This window comes from Eschrichtius robustus, chromosome 19, assembly GCF_028021215.1.
Source record: "Eschrichtius robustus isolate mEscRob2 chromosome 19, mEscRob2.pri, whole genome shotgun sequence".
Lineage (NCBI taxonomy): Eukaryota > Metazoa > Chordata > Mammalia > Artiodactyla > Eschrichtiidae > Eschrichtius > Eschrichtius robustus.
The window spans coordinates 15,192,044-15,215,414 of record NC_090842.1 but is presented as its reverse complement, the minus strand read 5'-3'; the positions used below and the strand labels follow the sequence as shown (position 1 = coordinate 15,215,414).

Below are 23,371 nucleotides of genomic sequence, written 5' to 3'. Positions count from 1 at the left end.
GAATTCATTCTCCTCTCATTTGGCCGTGCTGCTAAAGGAGGAATCTCTTAATTTCTATGAATACTTGCACATTTCAGTCATTTCTTTCCCTAGTATAACCATTCAAGGGGGAGCAAATTTGTTTAGATTTACAACTTCAGAGCCATTGTGAGGAAAGGGTGATTTCCATGGCTGTTTTCGTAACTCCAGGGTGATAAGCAGTGAGCCTAATAAACACACTTACTTGGACAATTTCACATGCACTTTTACCTCATTTTTTCCCCTCTTCCAGAGTAGTTTTTATTCTATACGCCCTCCCCACCCCCACAGTAATCCTAAGGGAGAATTCGTCTAAGTAATCTCAGAAATCTGTAGGAAGGGTGCTCTGCCCGAGAAGCTTCTCCCACTATGCTCCGGTGCTGTTACCTCGAGGTAATTTGGACAGCCATGGAATGTTTCATGCTGTGTATAGTGATCATCTGTTCATTTTAAGGTCTTTCTAATTTAAAGAAACATTCCTCAGTGTAACATTTGGGAGGGGATTCTTCCCTCTTGTTAGGTAAAAGATGTGCTTCGTACCCCTTGTTTGTCCCATTTATATAAGAAAACTGTCCAGCACTAACGGTTTGAGTATTTCCGTCTATATAACATGCTTTCCATTTTTATGTTGTTCTGAGAGGTTGGAAATTAGGGGATACTGTTTTCGAGGTTCAACTTCATTATCTTCTGCATTGGAAAATATTTGGGCTATGAGAACTAGGGGAAGGAAAGTTTGAATGCGTATGTTTTTTTCTAGTGAATGTGTATTACCCACATTGTCCTAAACAGAGAGTGAGCTAGAGAGCAAAAAGTGGATACTCACGAGCTTTGTGGTTGGTGGAGAGGTGGTACATGTCTGTGCACTCAGGAGTTTGGGAATGGGGAGGATCACTGAAAAGAGACGTGCTCAGAAAGTTCTGAAGTTTAAAACGCTTTGACCAGCTCTGGCTCGGGAGGGTGGGCCTACTTGTAGAACTGGAAGTGAATAACTCTTCTTCAAGCAATAGCAGTGAGTGGGTCCCATCTACAGGGTTCCAGGACCTGGAACATTCAAACAGAAGAAAAGGCTGAAGCAGCTTGCACAGTTGCTTCTTGCACTTCCACGAGGCTGATTCTGGCTTCAAGATGGAACATTGGAGTTTTGTTTTTGTTTTTGTTTTTGGAACCTGCTGTTGCGCTTTGTGTGTTTTGTTCTTGTTTTCTCTTTGGGGGCCTCGTGGGAAAGAGCTTCTGAAGTCTTTCCTTTGTGAACTCCCACTGTGTCCCTGTATAGTCCCTTTTCTTTCATAATGTTGTAAGTTACATTTTCATTAAGCCCCATCACATCTTCTTTACTGTAAAAATATTAAAAGGCTGTTTCCAGGTGGGACAGCTAATGAAGTTCTAATTATTGCAGACATATTTTTGAGATGTAAAAAAAATTTAAAGTTAAATGATAAGTCTTAGAGGCGAGTGAGGAATAAAATGGATGTAAACATTTACATGGGATGCATTAGAATTCTGCTGTGTGTATTGTCTTTTGGTTGAAACAAATTATGAACAGTGACTAATAAAAAGTCAATACTCAATGATTTAAATTTTGCTTCCTCACTTCTTACAAGTGGATTAGAGAAGCCTTTGATGAGTTCTTATTCCAGAGCTTTGAGCTAAACTTACTGACCTGTTAATGTTCCTTTTACACAGAAATCTCACCAAGAGAGGAACTTGAACAAATTTTTAAAAACTTGAAGTTACAGACAGTGAAAAGTGCAATTGGAAATTTTAACTAGTGATTGTTTCCATGCTGGTATTCTCCACATGGGTGAATTCTCACACAAGGCAAAGAAATCATGTCAAGATGAATTGTATGTTAGAGGTGGTCATGAGCTTTTAGTTAAAAGCGTCTATGTGTGACTTGCTCAAGTTTATCTGTGACTAAGAAGAGGAAGGCTTGACCAGCCAAATGAATTCTGTTTCATGATCTATTTTATATGAACTCTTCCATAGAAGTGAGAGTGGTTGAAAGTTGGGAGCTTATGTGTTCTAGTACTCAGATGATCCCTGATAGTCCCTTATTGAGAAGAGGGAGAGTGTGATAGTTAGTCCCCTAACTGAGAAGTAGAAGGAAGTAGGCCTTGGCAATTATCTAGTTTATGCAGAAGTGCCCTTTGGTGCTGTTTGATAAGTGACATTTCTATAATCTTTTCTTATATGTGGCTTAGTTAAAATTCATCTTTGTTTCTAATATTAAAATTACTTGACACCTTCATCTCCATGTAATGAGATGAAAATATAAAAGCTGCAGTAGAAAACGTTAGCCAGTAATAGACTCCAGACATTTACTTAACAATACAGTGAATAGTGTTTAGATTTGAACTTCCATCCAGAAGGACCAAATTAATTTTTATCACTTTTTAAAAGTATTTTTCATGCTATTTCCTTCCCTAGTTCAGTTGTCCCCATATTCAACAATACAAAAATGTTCAAGGAAAAAAAAATCCTTCAAACCTGGGAGCCAGGTAAATACAGCCTGTTTATTTGAAACTAAAATAAGGAATATCTAAATCTGCTCAATCTGTGGTAGAAATAACAAAGGATTTAGGCCTAAAGATGACTTGTGATCATCAAAGGAGTGGGAACTAGCTATAAAGAAGAAAATGCAGTAAGCTCTTATGGCTCCTCTACCAAAATCTTACAGACGTGAACTCTCCTTCTCCAGACCTTCTTTCCATTTTGTAGTGAAGATTAGGAAGAGCTCCTGGGATAAAGTGTGTGTGTGTGTGTGTCCCTCCCCAACCCCTTCCAGGTGGAAAGAGAGAGGTATGCACAGCTGCTTACAGGAAGGGTACAGAGAGGAGGGAGTCTAATGACTTCTCTGTCTCTTGGCTTGATTCAAACTGATTTTTGTAATGATGAACCTGCAGTGAGGGCAGATGGATATTTGCACAAAAAATCCCAGAGGAATTTATTTTTAGGGTTAGTCTCAGCTGTTTACCATTTCTAGAAATTGTAGTTACATAACCCTTGGCATACATAATGCACACTGCCTTGAACTGGGGGAGAACATGAATATGTGACCTTTGAAACAGTATAAAATGTTAATGGCAATACATGATCTGAAAAGAAAACTCAGAATCAACTGTTTGTCACCACTTAACTGAATTGGATCTTAAACCATGGAGACCTTTAAAGAGAGCTGCGTCATAAATTATCCCCTGCAACACCTGGGCCGGTAGCTTTTTTGTTCTCTTTTTGAAAGAGGTACTACTGTTGTTGAAGAAATAGTAAATACATAAATTTTAGCATATTCTGAATTGATGCTTTAGCCCACTCTCCCATTAATTAAAAAAAAAAAAAATCATCTACCACTGCTGTTCCCCAGCATGAACTCAAATGCTGGTCGTGTGACAGGATCCTTCCCCTTCAGATGATAAACTAATAAAGAGCCTCTGCTCATGAGATCTGGAAAAGGTAATGTGTAGTACCTCAGGAAACAGGCTTTTAGAAGCACTTAATTCTGAACCACATTTTCATTCTTTTCTCTGCCTGTCTGCCCTTGGTCAAGTCCACTTCTGTCTCCATATTGGTGCTTATCCCTTACATACCAGTGTTCTTGCTGGAAGAAGTTACCCAATAAGCACTGAAATGGGAATCCAACTACTTTGAGTAGCTTTCTTGAAAGTAATTTCAGGGTAGAAGGAAAACCCAGGAGGTAGACAACTTAAAGAGTTTTTTTCACTTTACACCAGACTCACAGATACATCATTTTAAATTCACTAAGATGAGACAAAGAAATGACGATGACTGGAGATTGGAATTTTGGTATATACAAAGTAACTCATGAGAGGGGAGAAAGTAGTGACCAAACTTTCACAGAAGAAATAATTTGTACAGAGTTAGAATCTTTGTAAGAGTCAAATTTTGTCTTGGAATTTATAATATCTATAAATGCATACATAGAAGAGGGGAAGAGACTGCACTGATAGATGTCAAACTCTTGTTCTAAATCTACGATTAAAATATTCTTAACATATAGTTGGTCTGGACTAGGCAAGCTGAAGCAATGGTTAATAGGTGATACCATTTATACCAATTTTTCAAAGCACAAGAAATTGTTTTTTTCTGCTAATTCCTTAGAAGTTGCCTGAAGATTCAACACCTGTGTAGGAGGGGGAGACCTAAAAATCCAGAGGTCTAGAAGGTATCCTAAGACAATTTAGAGCAGAATTAACAAGAGGACTCTAAGGAATTGAGTGTCTCTTAAATTTGGAAATTCAGAATAATAGTGACACCTATGAATCACTCACTATGTGTCAAGCACTTTGTATGCATTTGCAAAATCTTCATAATAACTACTCCACAGACTAATTTCTATTTCACAGCTAAGAACCAAAGGCTTAGATAAAATAGCACAAGGGTATAGATCTAATAATAAGAGGTAGAGCTGAAATTTGGAATCTGGCTGTCTGATTTGGCCCACTGGCCAGTCACAAAACTATCACTGCAGGAACTAAAAGAAAATAATAAAAATTTTCTGAACTAGAATTGCAAATAATAAAATGGCTTTCAGACCAGACCACATTACTGCTTGAAGCAGAGAACAATATTCTGATAATTTTACTACATGAGGAGAAATTAAAATGTGGCTGGGAGGTGAGATGACATTTTGAACACGAGGTGGGGTCGAATTTGCTGAAGAAGGCCGTGAGCATCTCTAATAAGGAAGAGAAAGGGCCTTGCTAAGGTGAGAATTCTCAACAATGGCTTTGTACGTGAGGGTGACAGTCAATGGTGAAAGTTCAATGGCTTTGTACGTGAGGGTGACAGTCCAGTTTTTTCTTTTTCTTAATTGAAGCATAGTTGTTTTACAATATTGTGTTAATGTCTGCTGGACAACAAACTGATTCAGCTATAAATATATATACATTATTTTTTCATATTCTTTTCCATTATGTTTTATCATAGGATATTGAATATAGGCATCCGGTTTTGAAGTACAGAGGGAAGGTCTGGGAAAGGTCAGTTACAAGAGCCACCCTTGGCGGAGGGCAGCGTCCCCGCGTCACTATTGACAGGTGCAGCCCTCCATCCCCCCCCTTCCTTGTCCAGCCCGTACTTCGAAGGCGGGGACAGCAGCAAATAATCCTCCCTGTACCTCATTCCTCCAAACCGAGGGCGGCCGACAACGGAGGCCCAGCCCTGCGGTGGCGCCGGCCTCCGCCCGCGAGGTCCCCTGCCGCCCGCCCAGTGGTTTGCGGCTCGCAGCGCCCAGGACGCACAGGGCCCGCGGCTACGCAGGGCCGAAAGGGCTGCGGGTGGGGCGGGGCCCGCGGGGCTGCGGGTGGGGCGGGGCCGGCGGGGCGGCAGGGGGCTGGGCCGGCGGGCTGCGGGGGGCGGGGCCGCAGGCTGTTCGCGCTCGCCGCCGAGGCTCCGTGCGGCGTAGCGCCGGCCGGGCGTCCCTTTGCAGCCTCCGCCAGCCGCAGATGGGGGAGGTGGAGCCGGGCCCCGCGGGCCCGCTCGAACCTCCGGAGCCGCCCGAAGCGCCCGCGAACCGCCGGCCGGGCGGGATCCGGGTCCTGAAGGTGAGGTGGGCGGGCGGGTTGGGGAGGGAGCGAGAGCGGAGAGAGGCCACTCCTACCCCGCGCGGTGGCCGAGGCAGCCGGCGACCCCCACCTCGCGTCGGTCAGTCAGCCTTGCGGCTCAGTCGCCCCCAAAACCCGGCTGGAGGGGCCGCGGCACCCGCGGAGGCCTCTGCAGCTGGCCCCCGCCGAGGCCGCGGCCGCCTCCGTCCCCACCGCTGCCCATCCCTGGCCGCGTGCCACCCGCCTCGCAGGCCCACGCCTTGGGGCCGGCGTCCACCCGGTCGCCGCCGCCACTCGGCTCCTTCAGGACCCCGGGGCCCGCCTCTGCCTCTCCCGGTTGCGCACGGGGCCCCAAGGCCGGCGGCTCCTGGCCCGAGAGCGGAGCTGATAGTACGCAGGGCTTTCTCCCCGGACACCTGAAGACATCACCCCAGCGGGAGGATGGCGGCGGTGATTGGCCGGGCGCTGCGGTGTGCTGGGGCTGCGCCGGCTGGAGTGGGCCGCCTCTGCCCTCGGAGCCTACCACCGAAGTTAAGACCCACTTCTCGCTCCGGAGCGCGGGCCTGGAGAGAGAATCCCCGGAGGAGCTTAATCTCGGAGAATCGCTGGGCGTGTTGCAGAAGGGAGGAGGGGTTGGACGAAAAGGGGCATTCCTGCTGGCGGGAGTGGGGCTGACGATCCAGAGAGACGGTGACGGGGGAGCAGTTATGCAACAGGCAGCTAACGGGGCTTTTGGCAGGAACTGGGGGGAGTAGGAGGAAATGAAGGCAGATGCAGGCAAGGGGGGAGCGGAGTCTTGAAGGTGATGACAAGAAGTTAAAATGCACAAGGAATGTAGAGTGGGAAGGGGACAGTGAAGGTGGTTAAAAGGAGGGGTTGTGGGAGACACACTGGATAGAGTTTTCTACTAGCCTTCGAAATAGTTGGAGAGAAATTTTTCTGTAGGTCAGATATGTAAACTAGGTGTCCTGGAGATGGAGTGGAATTCCTTCTAAAGTTCTAGAAGAGGAATCAGCAGGCTTTAAAACTTGCCAGAGAAAAGGAAGAGAGCAAAGAAAATTTAGATTTGACGTGTTTAAAAAATACTTTGCAAAACAATGAAAATGCATAATGTTTAAAAATTCATTAAGTAATAGTTGTTCTTTGGGATTGAGGGTGCGCACTATATACGCGCCACTAAGATTATACGTAGGGCATCACAAAGAAACAACAACATTGAAAAAAATAATCGATTTGAAGCATCTGGTGAATCCATGAAACAACATAAATTAGAACTCTAAAATATAAAACATCACATGTGTATGTATAACTGATTCACTTTGTTATAAAGCAGAAACTAACACACCATTGTAAAGCAATTATACTCCAATAAAGATGTTAAAAAAAAAAAAACATTTTTTCTGCTACTACCTCCCAGTCTTAATGCAGCGACTTAAAGAAATAACTTTTCATAGTTTATCTCCACTTCTGCATAGACCTTATACATATTTACTTTAATCATGTTTTATATTAAATATAATTACTCACATTATATTAAATATAATTTAAAATTATGTTTTAATTAAATATAATTACTCAAAGGCTTTTGGATATTTACTTAAAATGGTAAGGTCACAAAAATGTAAATTGTGAATGAACTTAAAAAAGTTCTGCTGGCCTGGCTTATCAGGAAAGGGCAGGTCTGAGAGATAGGTAGTGCCCTCTGGCCTAGAAGGTAAACAGCCTTGGCTATTTTTACAACTATTTTTTTGGTGGGGAGAGAGTGAGTTGTGGGAGGGAAGGAATTGAGAAATGAGGATCTTTTCTGAAAGGTTCGACCTTCCTACACTTCCAGGAAGTGGTCCAACCTACCACTGGTTCCGTGGGGTTCCAATCTGGGGACCATTAGAAAGAGTCCAGAAATTGATCTTGATTATAGTGCTGAGCTGGTGACGTGGGAGGCTAACAGTGTCTTAGACCTTTGCATCCTTGCAAATAAATGGGATCGGCTATGAAGAATAGGTGCGGTGTGTTCTACAGACAGAAGTTCCCTTCAGTAGCTGAGTGGTTGAATTTTGCGTCAGGTGAAACTGGAAAGGAATATGTAAGTAGAAGACCTTCAGAATGGGGAAGAAAGCCATAGTCTCCTACATGTTCTTTTCTGAAAACCCTTTGAAAAAGGCTTACCATTCTTTTTTTGTAACTCTTTTATACTTAATACCAAATCATGAACATCATTATTGTCAAAGAGTATAGATCTTCTTAAAAAGGCTAATATAGCTAAACTGGTGTAACCTTAGCCAGGTTAGATCTAGGTCCACCATATGGCATACTGGAAAATTTGATTCAAAATCTGCCCCCAGATTTATTTAGCAAATTGCTATTTATTTATTTATTTAAACATCTTTATTAGAGTATAATTGCTTTACAATGGTGTGTCAGTTTCTGCTTTATAACAAAGTGAATCAGTTATACATATGTCCCCATATCTCTTCCCTCTTGCATCTCCCTTCCTCCTACCCTCCCTATCCCACCCCTCTAGGTGGTCACAAAGCACCGAGCTGATCTCTCTGTGCTATGCAGCTGCTTCCCACTAGCAATCTATTTTACGTTTGGTAGTGTATATATGTCCATACCACTCTCTCACTTTGTCCCAACTTACCCTTCCCCCCTCCCCGTATCCTCAAGTCCATTCCCTAGTAGGTCTGCATCTTTATTCCCGTCTTGCCCGTAGGTTCTTCTGACCATTTTCTTTTTTTTTAGATTCCATATATATGTGTTAGCATACGGTATTTGTTTTTCTCTTTCTGACTTACTTCACTCTGTATGACAGTCTCTAGGTCCATCCACCTCACTACGGATAACTCAGTTTCGTTCCTTTTTATGGCTGAGTAATATTCCATTGTATATATGTGCCACATCTTCTTTATCCATTCATCTGTTGATGGACACTTCGGTTGCTTCCATGTCCTGGCTATTGTAAATAGAGCTGCAGTGAACATTTTGGTACATGACTCTTTTTGAATTATGGTTTTCTCAGGGTATATGCCCAGTAGTGGGATTGCTGGGTCGTATGGTAGTTCTATTTTTAGTTTTTTGAGGAACCTCCATACTGTTCTCCATAGTGGCTGTATCAATTTACATTCCCACCAACAGTGCAAGAGGGTTCCCTTTTCTCCACAGCAAATTGCTATTTAGAATATAGTCCTTTATAACTGTAGTTGGAATATAAGTATGAGATTTTTAATACTCTTTAAGATTATTGGGAGTATCCTTGAAGCAGAAATTTCCAGATGTTTGGAAATTTGGAGAGTTTTTTTTTCTTTTTTTTTTTACTCAGTCTGTAGAAGAAATGAAGTTATAATTAATCTAGTCAGTGGATTCTGTGAGACGTGTTTTTTTAATAATAGTTTCAGGTTTTTATCAACATAATGTGTGTGTATGGCTTTTAAAATCAATTACTACCAAAAAGACTTTAATGAACTGAAATATTCTTCCCCTCTTTGTCTCATCCACCCCTTCCAAAATATTCCTTAGCATGTATATTCCTAGAGATGAGCCCATATTCTAAAGTTTTGAATGCAGGAACATATCTCCTACTTTAGGATATTTCACAGTCTAGTAGAACTCACTGAGTATGAAGAGTTACTTCAGTAGATCCTGTTCTACCATGCATACCTGAGAGTTAGTTCATTGGGCGTTTAATAGTTTATCACCTTTGAACTGATCAGAGCCCTCATTTTTAGAGGGTTAAAAGTGTAAAACTGAAGTGGGTACTTAAATCATGGCTTACTCTGAAGATTTCGGCTTTCTAGAAATATCTTTAAGTCTTAAATGTGCTCTTTATACATTTGTTTGATGTGAGGATGATTATAGTTATGTTGCCTTTTAGAGAAACTTGTCAATAGTTCTTATATAAGAGTAAAGGGAGGAAATAAAGTGTTCTCCATCTAGCAATTCCAGTGGAATAGTGATTCTAAAAGCTTCAAGCATCTCAGAGGACAGAAGTGACCTTTCCAACATTTACCTGATGGTTTAGGCAGTGGAGAAGGAAGCACTAGGTAATTCAGCAGTAACTAATGATAGCTAAACAGTCCATCTAGATTGTTGCCAGAAGGCTATGCTTGCTTGGTATCTAGGCCTTTAAATGCCCATTGGACAGGTTTAAGAGAATGATATCTACTAAAGTTTTAACTCAGCAGTTTATTTTCATGGGGTGGAATATATCATATAAACAGGAGATACATTCTTTGACCAACAACACATGGGTTTCAACAGTGTAAAGTTCTTAAAGACTTTATCTATAGTCTTAAGGGAAATAGATATGCACATTAAAAAATGACTGTTAAAAATCCTCACAGAAGAAAAATCATGGATGAACTAATGTAATACTTCCTGGGGTCTGCCTTGACTTTTCTAAGATTGAGAAGGTTAGTGGGATATTATTTGACCTTAAAAAGTTTTTTTAAAGAAGTTTTTTGGTGGATGTGTGGAGTGGTGTCCACTGGCCCTCTCTTAATAGCAGTAAGCAAAATTTCTCTCCACTGACTGCAGAATGCAGAGCTTCTTTGTATAAATGTTACTGCACCATATAGAATACTGTTTTCAGATGGTTCAGTTGATCTTTACCAAAGATTAAAAAATAAGGAATATTTAAAATCACTGTCTAATTATGCAGTGGTTAAGATTATTTAGTGGTGCAAATATGATTGTCCCTGTGTTTATAAAATAAGTGCTCAAAAGCCCTTTGTTAATTCTGAGATGTTCAGCTTTGAGAAAATGCTCTTGATGAGAAGAAAGACACCTAGTTCCCACTTGTAGCAGGGGTTTATCCTACTTATCTAAAGTTAGAATCAGTAATAATCCTCATGGTTTTGATTAGCTATACTCAAATCCCTAAGATCTGTAAAATGATCGATTCACCTATTATCATAAATTTAAACAATGAAGCCATTCTCGATTTCTTGTTTTTCTTTCTCTCCATGTGGGGAATACCTTCTAACTTTTCCTTCCCCTTTCTTTATCATCTTCAGAGATTTAATTTTAGGCGCTACAGTTATCCTCAAATATTTAATCTCAGTAATTACAAAAATAATATTTGCTTTATTTACAGATATTTCTGTTTTCCAGTGAGGAATAGAAGCAAAAGTATTTTATTTACTTTGTGGCTGATACAGAGGAAAGATGATAGGGTTTCCTATAAAAATGGAGATTTTTTTCCCCAAGTTTGTTCAACTTCTTACTAAAGCTAATTAGGCTAAAGTACAGACTGGGAATAAATGTCTGCGACATCACTGAGTTCTGCATGCATCTCTGGGCCACCCAGGTGCTAAGGTACTGTAATACGTTCTCAGTGTATAAGAGAAGAAGAAATACCAAATAAATAATTAAAAGCTCATTGTGATTTACATGGTAATGGAAGTATGTTTAAGGTGAAGAAGTTCTGTGGAGGAGAGTGTAGAGTTATTAATTCTTTTTAATTAGGAGGAGAAAGCAGGGATGGGAGACATGGAAAGCTCCACAGAGAGGGTGACATTTGAGTAATTTTGAAGAATATTCAGATGGACAAGATGGAGAAGGACATTTCAGGCAAGTCACAGAATTGTGGAATAGTTGGTGTGTTTGGGGAGTTGGATATGACAAACAGAGTGAAATACAGTGGGGAGTGGCCCTGGAGAGGTGTGTCAGTGTAATTGTTTGTGGAAATTAGTTTTTTATTAATGGGAATAGAAATAAACCATTAAAAAAAAAATAGAGCAGGTAAATATTGATCTTTAGAAACTTGTTATATTACTGTAGCAGTTGTTTTTGCTTTGAGATAATGTGACTTCACAATGTATATGCATACCTAAGTTATCAAATGCAACAGTAATTTTTTTTTTTTGAAACATGAAGATAATGGAAAGAATATTTGTGCAGTATTGTGTTGATTCTGTAATTCCTTATTTGGGATATGAGGCAGAGGACTAGGACCCTAGAGAAACTTTCAGTTTGCATATGGAGACATACAGAAATGTTTATTGCAGCATTGTTTCCAACAGTGAAAAATTAGAAACAAACTAAATGCCCTCAGCAGGAGAATGGATAAATTTCAGTGTATTCGTATAATGGAATATTATTCAAAAGAATGAGCAGGGTGTATTAATCATAGATATATCTCTAAACCAATGTTGAATCAAACAAAAAAAATTACAGGGTGAAACATAAGTATGTTAGGTTTTAGATAAAATTTTAAATCATGTAAAACAATACTATATAGAGTTTATAGATATATACGTATATGGCAAACATAAAAAATGCATGGGAGGACTTTCCTGGTGGCACATTGGTTAAGAATCCACCTGCCAATGCAGGGGACACGGGTTTGAGCCCTGGTCTCGGAAGATCCCACATGCCGTGGAGCAACTAAGCCCATGAGCCACAACTACTGAGCCCACATGCCACAACTACTGAAGCCCACTCACCTAGAGCCTGTGCTTGGCAACAAGAGAAGCCACCGCAATGAGAAGCCCATGTACCGCAACGAAGAGCAGCCCCCGCTCGCCACAACTAGAGAAGGCCCATGCGCAGCAACACAGACCCAACACAGCCAAAAGTCAATCAATCAATCAATAAAAATCAGAAATTAAAAAAAAAATGCATGGGATGACAAACACTATAGTAGAGTGTTTATTTCTGGGGAGAGAGGGAGGGGAATGGGATTTTTTTAGGTAGGTGGCTTTAGCTACATATGTAAGGATATATCGTATGTATGTTCTTTAGAATCATGATCTGAACTAAATATGGCAAAATATTAAAGTTTGTGAAAATTAGGTAGTAGGTACACTACTGTTGTTCTTGACATTTTTCTGAAAACATGAAGAAAAAAAAAGGTCAGAAGATGACTGACAGGGACTTCCCTGGTGGGGAAGAATCGGCCTTCCAATGCAGGGCACATGGGTTTTGATGCCTGGTTGGGGAATTAAGATCCCACATGCCGCGAGGCAACTAAGCCCGTGCGCCTCAAACTACAGAGCCCACGTGCCCTGGAGCCTGTGCGCCACAATTAGAGAAAGAAAACCCGTACACCGCAATGAAGTTCCCGTGTGCCGCCACTAAGACCTGACGCAGCCAAAAATAAAAAAGTAAAAAAATTAAAAATAGAAAAAAAAAAAAAAGAAGATGATGGACAGAGACATGAACAGCTGGCAGTAAAGAATGAAATTTTTCAGTTTAGGGATGGGCATGGCAGGTGCAGAAGGCTCTGTGAGAGGAGGTGGTACTGAGTCAAGTATTGGTGACTACGGAGTGGAAAGGCGGGCTGAGGGCTGAATGTGTCTAATTCAGTCAGACATTTGAGCTAATGATTTCTTTTTCCTGACGTTTTTAGAGAACTATGAAACGCAATGGGAGCAGACATTGTCTGAATAGGAGAAGTAGGTTTGGCTCTCGAGAGAGAGACTGGCTGAGAGAAGATGTGAAGAGAGGCTGTGTTTACCTGTACGGAGCAGACACCGCCACGGCCACTGCAGTCAGTGCCTCCTCCGCTGCCTCCTCCTCCTCCGACTTACATCTTGTCCTTTGCACAGTAGACACACCAACGTCAGAAATTTGTGCTGGAGAGGGAAGGGAACGTCTTTATTTGCAGCTTCATGGAGACCTGGTCAGGTGAGGTCAGAGTTTTACCACTAATTCTCCTGCAGTATAAGTCACATGTGTTTCTGCTTGGAAGTGGGCTTTAGGATTTTATTCGTGCTGGAGCTGATGATGGTTATGGGGTCACTAGGCTTGGAAAAAGATTTGTCCTTGGAATGCTGACATTAGGATTCTTGAATTTAAAAACTGTCAGTGAAGGAAAATTTGATAGTTACTTCATTTGGATTATATCATAGGTCGGATATCTAAATTTAAAATAAATTTTTTTTTAAAGTTTTTTAAAATTAAATTTATTTATTTTTGGCTGCATTGGGTCTTCGTTGCTGTGCGCGGGCTTTCTCTAGTTGCGGTGAGTGGGGCTACTCTTCGTTGCGGTGCGCGGGCTTCTCATTGCGGTGGCTTCTCTTGTTGTGGAGCACGGGCTGTAGGCACGTGGGCTTCAGTAGTTGTGGCTCGCAGGCTCAGTGGTTGTGACTCACGGGCTCTAGAGTGCGGGCTCAGTAGTTGTGGCTTGCGGGCTTAGTTGCTCTGTGGCATGTGGGGTCCTCCCGGACCAGGGCACGAACCCGTGTCCCCTGAATTGGCAGGCGGATTCTTAACCACTGCGCTGCCAGGGAAGCCCAAAATAAATATTTTTAAAGTTTTTAAGTAATACAAATAAACAGAATGAAATAGAAATGTATAAAAGGAAATAGAATGAGAAGTACTTATGGTCATGCATGAGTATGTGTCATTATTTGTATATAAATTTTAAAAACTAATGGTGCTACATGCAACATGTCAACTTAATATCTCTTAGAAATCTTTCCATATTAATATTTATATAATTTTCACTTATTTAATGGCTAAATAGTATTTCATTTTATGAATCTACCACAATTTTAGCTGGTCTCCTATTAATGGACATGTAGGTTGTTACCAGTTTTTTACTACAAGTACTGCTGCAATTAATATCCTTGTACCTGTGATATTTCTCCCATGTGGAAGTCATCTGTAGGGTAAAGTCCTAGAAGTGGAATTGCTGGCTCAGAGGGTATGTGCATGTTTAATTTTGATAGATTTTGTCAAATTCCTCTTCATAGAACTTATACTTTGATGAATAATATAAAAGTATACCTATTTCCCCCTTACTTTCTCCAGAATATGTTAAATTTTACATATACAGACACATCCTCATGCACGAGCACATACTTGATTGTGAATAGAAATGATTGTCAACAGTTTTTAGAGAATCATAAATTCAACATTCCAAGGACAAATCTTTTTTCAAGCCTGATGACTTAGAATTTTGCAAATCTGATAGGAATTTTGTTATTTTGTTTTAATTTTCATTTATGTTAATGAGTTAGGTTGAACATATTTTCATAGGTTTAAAAGCCATTTGTGTTTTCTTTAAAATCTTTTATATAAACGTGAAGAAAAAGTAGTCTCATAGTAGTCTTATACTGTGCGTATGAACTCTTTTATTCAGCTTTTTAAAAAAAAAACTATTAGTTCTTTGAGTTAGACCTCGAATAAGAGCTCCTTAAGTGCCTGACCATTGACTTTCTCTCCTCCCCTTTCCCTGTAATAAATAAATGTCTCAAAACAGAATTCACAACTGTGGATTCAGTACTGTTGAAAGTGAGAAAGGAGGCTCCCACTTACACCTAAAAATGTGGCAACGATAGTAACACCTTTAGCTGAGCTAAACATTGATATCATTTTAAAGTCTAAACTGGGGTTTATTATGTGTTCCTTTAGGATTTGGACTAATTCCTGAAAAAGTAGATTAGCACTTGAATGTTTTCCTTGTTTACCAGTTAACTACATTTCCTAAATCCATTTGTAAAATGAAAGGATCAGACTGGGTGATCCTTAGGCTTTTCTAAATCTTAACACTGATTCTGATCTAATTTTATCAGGTGGAAAGCCTTGACCTACATTATAGCTGGTAGTGATTGACGGAGTTCAAGTATTTAAACCTAAGACTTAACTCATCTGTATACCAATGTGCGTATATACAAAAATACTAGAAAAGTGGAGAAAACCCCACTTGAATTGGCTTGCTACTACTAGTTGTGTAGTTAGTTAAGAATCCAAATGTGACACAATTTACTTTTGTGAATCTAAACTGTACTTACAGTGGAGTTTGTCTCTTTTTAGTCCTGTAGCCTTGATAATTTTGTAATGAAATAGCTCTTCGAAAACATGATTGATTACAAAATAATGAAAACACTGTTGAACTGTGGTTTGAAGATATGAATATATTTTCTTTTTTTAAAAATTAAAAAAAATTTGTTCAATTTTTAAAGGTTATACTCCATTTGCACTTATTATAAAATATTGGCTATATCCCCTGTGCTGTACACTACATCCTTGTAGCCTGTCTGACACCCAGTAGTCTGTGCCTCCCACTCACCCCCCTTCCCGCTGTGTTGCTCCTTCACCCCCCACTGGTAGCCCCTAGTTTGTTCTCTATATTTGCAAGGCTGCTTCTTTTTTGTTACATTCACTAGTTTGTTGTGTTTTTAGATTCCACATAGAAGTGCGATCATACATTATTTGAGATCCGAATATCTTTTCATTGCTGGAGTAGGAGCTCAAGAAGCCTCAGCCAGCCAAAGAAATGATGATGATAGATTTTAGCTAACATTAAGTGTTTTCTTTGGCTAGTTAACGGGCTTACTGCTTTATGCACATTTTCTCATTAAATCCTCACAGTAACTCTAAGAGAGGTAGGGTTATTCCTTTCCAGTGAGGAAAATTGAGGCTCTTCGAGAGGTCCGGTAACCTGTTCAAGGCCAGGCAGGTACTGCCAAGCAGTTGGAATGTTGACATCATTCATGATAGATGGCGGACTTCCTTCCGAGTAAAGGCCCTCCCGGAGGGGAACTGGCACAGTGTGCCTTACTCAGTTTCACTATTTAATCATAATTGTTTAAAGATCTTTTTTATACCTCTTACTCAACGGTTAATTGCTTGAGTTCAGCCTTATGTTTATCGCATCAGAAGAATAGGTACTTTCTTTGTAATAGCCCTTCATAAGATAGTTGACAGTCTAATGCAATATCTTTTTTTAATAACATTTTTTGCTGCTTAATGAAGTGTGATTTATGTTCATTGTAGAAATTTTGGAAAAATGAAAAAGTATAAAGAGAAATAATTTTCATTGCTTGTGCTTTTTGTAGATTATCTCACTTAATCCTCATAACAATCTTGTGAGGTAAATACTTTCCCCATTTTATAGATGAGGAAAATGAGTCTTAAAAGAGTTAATCATCTCACCTAGAATCACTCGGCTGGTAAGTGTAGAGCTGGAATTTGAACTCTGGCATTCTGACACCAGATCCCATATATTACCTCCCCCTTCCCCCGCCATGCTGACATTTTTTTTCCAGATCTTTTTCAAAATGAGTGTGTGTGTGTAATTTTTTAAAATTACGTATTTGGACCCACACCATATATTCAATTTTATTTACTGCTTACTTCAATTAATTTCCTTGTGTCATTAAAAATTCCTTAGATGCCAGTTTTAATAACTACAGAATATTCTATTTTATGCATGTACTATAACTTGTTTAAAATTTGAGACATTATATGCAGAAATGGTGTAGAGCTTGGATTCTTGATTGAGAGCGTGTGTGTTCAAATTGGCTCTGTTACTTTGCAAGTTGCCTAACGCTTTGTCCTCAGTTTACTAATCTGTACAATGGAGGATGATAATATTTACATTATAGAGTTATCATGAGGGTTAAATAGATTATACATGTTATGAAGATTAAATGAATTAATACTTGTAACGCTTTTTAAACTCTAATGTCCAGCTGGGGAGCTTGTTAAAATGCAGATTCTGATTCATTGGCTCTGGGGTGGGGCCTGTGGGTCTATATTTCTATTAAGCTCCTAAGTGATGTGCTACACTTTGAGGAGCAAGGAAGTAAACTACTTAAAATGATGCCTGGACCTGGTAAGTTCTCATTAAGTGTTACCTGTTTGGGTTGTTTCAAGTCATTCAACACTTAGAAGTAGTGTGATGACTAAACCTTTGCCCATGACTCTTTACATTGTTGATTTCCATGAACTACGTCCTAGAAATGGGATTACTGGCACTAAAATTACCCCATGTTTTTCCTAAATTGTCCATGACTTCCTTCTTTCCTCACTCTTTTTTAATCATGGACTTGTCACTTGAATTTAACGGAGGGATTACTAGTTTATAGACTTTTAGCATTTGAAGGAACCTGAGACAGATATCTGCTGGCAGGGGTCTTCAACCCCTGGAACTGGGCCGCACAGCAGGAGGTGAGCAGTGCGCGAGTGAAGCTTCATCTGCTGCTTACCATTGCTCGCGTTACCACCTGAACCGCCTCCTGCCGCTCCCCGCCAGCCTCCCCGCCACCGGGCCGTAGAAAAATTGTCTTCCACGAAACCGGCCCCTGGTGCCAAAAAGGCTGGGGACCGCTGCCTACTAGTAAAATGAACCTAACCTACCAGCCTCACCATCCACTGCCCTTTCCATCCGGAAATACGTGTGGGGGCAGGGCTTTTGGTTATCACAACTACAGGGGAGGGTTACCAGCATCTAGGGTCAGCATTCAGGACAGGGAGCCTTAATGTCCTCAATGTGTGGGACCATCTTGTACAGCAAAGAATTGTCCTGCCTAAAAGGCCAGTAACTTCCCCATGGGAATCACTGAAACCATTTTCTTTCGTTTTATGGATGTGCAACAGAGGCCTGGAGAGGTCAGGTCCAAAGCACATTCCTGCAGCTAGCTGCCTGGTGCTCGTGCTCTAGTTGGAACACAAGTATCCTGTCTCCCAGTCCAGTGCCCTTTACATGATACTATTTGGTCTGTCTGTTTTATTGGACTGTTTAAGTGACAGATGACTCAGTAGTGAAGCTTAGTGTAATCATTGCCTTCTCTTTGAAAAGTTGTAAAAATATCACATGTGAAATGAAGTGCCCTTTGGCTCATGGTCATATTTTTACTTTTATTTTCAGTCATCAAAATGACTAAGATTTCTGTGGTTGATACACTATCTTTTAAGATAAGCTAAGAATCAATAAAATATATCTAACAGAAAATTATGCCCTCAGGATTTGAGATCCTGAGTTCTAATTCCTTTACTATCACTGACTTGCTGGGTGACCTCTTAACAAGTCACGAAAGTTTTGTTTACCATATCTTGATATTGTAAAAGTGGAATGAAAAGCCCTGTTTCAGGATACATACTGAGCTGATTAACCCTGAGGAAGGAAAAAGGAGATTATTTTTGTTTTGTGTTTCATATTTCTGTACTATTTTAAAGCTTTAAAAGAATGTGTTACACATTAAGTAATTTGTTTTTATTAAAACTTTGTTTCGTTTTTACATTTTAATACTTCTAAAATCAGTGTGTATCTTACAGTTGTTGGAAGGTCATAGTCTAATTGGCAGTGTTTTTTCTTTCTTAATGGTTATTACAATGCCATCTGGTTTACTGCAGTACAGTTCTGACACTAACCACTCAGAGTTTGCACAAACTTCCTTCACAAGTTAAAGGACATTACACCTGAAACTAACACAACGTTGTTAATCAGCTATACTCCAATATAAAATAAAAATTAAAACAAACAAAAAACAAGTTAAAGGGCCTGATCTCCAACAAGACCGCCCTGACTTTACACTCTGGTTGCACTTCTGGCCAACTGGATAAAAATTTAGGGGGCTCCCATGACCCCTTCAGGTTCAGTAATTCACTGGAATGTGTCACAGAACACAAGAAAGCAATATTTAAGATTACAATTTTCGTATAAAGGATACAAATCAGGACCAGCCAAATGAAGACACACATAGGGCGAGGTCTGGGAGCATCCGTGTTACCCTCCCAGCACATTAGTGTGTTCATCCATCGGGAAGCTTCAGTACAGAGTTTTTATTGAGGTATTATAGGGTAGGCTTGATTGATTTAATCATTGATCAGGTGCTTGAACTCAAATCTCCAGCCCTCCCCTCCCCCAAGGTCGGGCTCACTCCAAGCCCCAGCCCTCTCTTCACGTGGTTGGTCTTTCTGGTGACCAGCCCCCATCCTGAGTCAGCTCATTTCTTAGCATAAACCGAGGGGTGATCCAAGGGGCTCATGAATGACTAAGACACTCCCATTACTCAGGAAACTCTGAGGATTTAGAATCTACCCCACAGGAACCAGGGACTACGGAGGCTAGAAAGACTCTTATACAACAATGATGCATGGAAATAGTATATCTTTCAAATGATGATGTATTAGACTAATGACGTACAGTAATTTTAAAACATAACTTTTTATGTTTCTTGATGTAAGTTAACATATGAAATGCTTTCAGCTCTCTTCTGCATAAATTTTTTATCTACATTTAGAATATAATATTGTTTCCCTAAAGGAGGCTAGGCTTTGTAAGGAAACCGACACAGGTTCAAACCCTGATGCCATATGTACTAATTGTGTGACTCTCTGAACCTCATTTTTCTTATTTCCCAGTTTTGTAAAATGTGAGATACTTCCCAGCATAGTGTCAGGTATGGAGTAAACATTCATCAAAGTATCCTTGTTGTTTGTATCATGATCTGTATTGTCGGTCTTAAAATTTTGCAGATTTTACCTTTATAGATGGCCAGAGATTGAGTTTTAACCTGACTTTGATGTAGAGAATGCTGCTCTGCTTTGTTAAGGTCTTGGATACAATATGTTGGGTTTTAATAATGTATACTTTTGCCTCCCACTATTAACTAGAATTCTTGTGAAATGATACCTGGAATGAAATGTACTCTTCTCTTACCTCTAACTTAACTGTGGACGCTGTTCAGATTGGCTAAGAGCTACAAACACTGTTGATAGCATTACTGTATTGGTTGGCTGGTTTCGAGAAAAATAACCATATGCACATATATTCAGATTTACAAGGACTATTGTAGCTCCTTGAAGCATTAGAAGTAAACTAAAACTGTTAACAATAGTCATATTGTCTCTTCTTAAAGCCCTAGTGGAAGTATTTCAAATGCTGAATGGAACCTTTCTTTGCTAACATACTCTCTCCTACACCTGTTTTGCAGTATATGTATTTCCTTTGATTTGTGAGAGATTTAACACGCAGCTAATTAGCAGCCTGTTAAACTTTTGGAACTTTGAAACACAAAATTGATCCGTAAGCATATTACAGCATTTCCCTCCCCCATACTCTCTACTCTCTTAAGCAGATGAGTTTAATGAGTAAATGGAATTAGTCCCTCGTTTTACTTGTTTTTGCAGTTCTTGAACTATTTCTTGTTTGCTCATTTATGCTGAATTAATAAGAGCAGATGTTGAGATTCTTTTGATTTTTTTTCCCCTCCCACCAGGGAAAATACTTTCTTTAGGTGGAAATATATAAAGAGGGTTTCCAAAATCTACAGAGCCTTTTTAGACCAGGAAATTTGATCAGGTAAAATATGTCAGAATTAGGATATTTCCATTTCTCCTGGTTTTCCAGAGAGAAATAGGAAAATTGAGTTAGTGAGCTTTAGCCTGAAAGTACTAATAATATTTCTTGGTCTTGAATATGTGATCATTATATGGAATTATATTTAAATACATTGAACTCTGTATCCAAAAATAATAGCAGTGTTCAGGTAGAATTTGTATTATATTAGCAAGGTGTCTTAAATACCTGAAAGAGCCCTGAGTTTTAAAAGACCCTAAAGATCATCTGGCCCAACTTGATTCTTAGAGGAAACTCTTCTAAAGTGTCTGTGACAGAGGGCTCTCTAGCTCTCTGTGAGCTATTTTGAGAGGTAGTCTGTTTCATTATTGGGCATCTCTAATCATTAAGGTTCTTCCTCATTTTTTTTTTTTTTCTTCCTCATTTTTTAATCAAGTCTACCTGTGCAACTTCTCCTTGGTCCTAGTCCTATTCTTTGGAGCAATCTAGATAGAGGAAGTCTAATCCTTCAGTCAGTCTTCCTCTTACATGGCTAACTGACCCGTCCAGGATATAGTTTATTAGAAGTCTCTCTTAAAATGCATCCTTCTTAGAAGAATTCTACCATTGTACTGGGAAGGTGCCTAATATTGTCACAGCCCTTTGTGGATTTTTATTTTATTTGACTAGAGATTAATTGTAACTGATACTTTTATTCTGAAAAGTTTATTTTTCATTTCTATTAAATTCAATATTTATTGGTCTTTGTAGGCTTTTAGTTCTTTGGTCATTCCCCATGTAGCAGTTCTGAGTTGATGGAAACTGAAAGTCAGAACTGAACAGTCAGGAGGGGCCAGGTAGTGGTTTTACTTTTATTTTTATTTATTTATTTATTTATTTTAGATTTTTTAAAAAATGTTTATTTATTTGGCTGTGTCGGGTCTTAGTTGCGGCATGTGAGATCTAGTTCCCTGACCAGGGATCGAGCCCTGGCCCCCTGCATTGGGAGCGTGGAGTCTTAGCCACTGGACCACCAGGGAAGTCCCTATTTTTATTTTTTACTTTCTGTACTCATCAATATGATTTCCATTCCTAAATTACCATTTTTTTTTTTTACAGTTGTTTATATTCCACTTTCTAGTATTCCCATTTCATGTTTTTTTAAATTAAAGCATATTGCCAACCAGTATTTTCTAGTTCTTTAACCACAAAACACAGAGTTCCTTCATGTCTTTTCGCCATGATGGAAGGTTTATCGTGTTTCTTCTGGTTAATACAAGACTTAAGTTTTCTAAACAGAATCCTTTTAGGATATGAATAATGTTCTTCAAGATCTTTTAAACATACAGGCTTTCCTATACTTGTTTTTTGGTTGTTGTTTCAGATAGGGGAGACATTTTATTTGTATTCTAATTAAAATTTATTCCATTCCTAAGAATTTTTTGAATAATGTCAGTACATTATTGAACACTACTACATGCCAAATAATTTGCTAAGCACTTTATATACTATGTGATATCTTCTTGTAAGCAAATAAATAAATACTTCTAATAACAACTCTGTGAGTTAGGCACTACCCATTATACTGGTGAGGAATTTGAGACAATGAGGTTAAATAACTTGTCTAGGGGCTTCCTTGGTGGCGCAGTGGTTGAGAATCTGCCTGCCGATGCAGGGGACACGGGTTCGTGTCCTGGTCTGGGAGGATCCCACATGCCGCGGAGCAACTAGGCCCGTGAGCCACAACTACTGAGCCTGCGCGTCTGGAGCCTGTGCTCCGCAACAAGAGAGGCTGCAGCAGTGGGAGGCCCGCGCACCGCAATGAAGAGTGGCCCCCACTTGCCGCAACTAGAGAAAGCCCTCACACAGAGACGAAGACCCAACACAGCATAAATAAATAAATAAATAAATAAATAAATAAATAAATAAATAAATAAATAAATAAATAAAAAAAATTCGGTCCTCAAGAAACCTTTAGAAGAAAAAAAAAAAAACAAAAAACTTGTCTAGGGGCACACATGCAGTTGATAAGTGGCAGAAGTGAGACTCAAGCCCAGGCAGTCTGACTTGTGGAGCTCACGCTCTTAGCTGCTGTATTTATGACTGTTTGCTTTCTGATAAAAGAACTGTAAATGAGCCGCCTTAAGTCTGTGTAATTTTAAAATATGCAGTGTCACCAGAAGCCACAGGTGATTACTAACATTCTGGTTTTACCTAGCTTTCAGTCAGAGCCATGTAATCTAATGATTTCTGGGGAATTCCTAGTTTTTATGGAAAAATCATCTGTGAAGCCAGAGGAAATATATAGGATATAGTCAGCAACCCAAAGTCTCCATTAATAATTGTGTTGCAGCTTATGTGAAATCAGTTATGGCCAGGTACCATCTTTTATATCTCATAATTTCAATTCGATGCCTTTAAGTTTGAACCAGAGATTCTCAAAGGGCCCTCTGGGGGTCTCCAAGACTTTTTGAAGAGGTGCATGAGGTCAAAACTCTTTCATAATAATAATGAGATATTAATTTTCTTTTTCACTTTCAGTCTCATAAGTATACAATGGAGTTTTCTAGAGGCTATGTATCTGAGAATCTAGCTGTCTTCTATTAAACCAGCTGTTAAAGAGATTTATAAAATGCAAAACAATGCAAGTCTTCTCACTAAATTTGTTTTATTCTGAAAATGTAGTTTTCAAAAAATATTTGTCAACATGTAATGTGTTTATTATTGTTATTTTAAAATTAATAAATAAATATTTAGAAATTCTTAAGTTTAGTTTCTCATT

General features: G+C 39.5%; 1 protein-coding gene across 3 annotated transcripts in view; it reads left to right on the top strand.

The window, feature by feature from the left end:
* Positions 1-5,454: 5,454 nt before the first annotated feature.
* Positions 5,455-23,371, top strand: part of PHLPP2 (PH domain and leucine rich repeat protein phosphatase 2) — a 72,696-nt gene continuing 54,779 nt past the window's right edge. For all 3 annotated transcript variants that reach the window (XM_068528277.1, XM_068528278.1, XM_068528276.1), the window contains exons 1-2: positions 5,455-5,579; positions 12,928-13,205. In XM_068528277.1, coding sequence (XP_068384378.1) covers positions 5,481-5,579; positions 12,928-13,205 — 377 coding nt within the window. In that variant the 5' untranslated portion in view covers positions 5,455-5,480. The remainder of the gene's footprint in view (positions 5,580-12,927; positions 13,206-23,371) is intronic.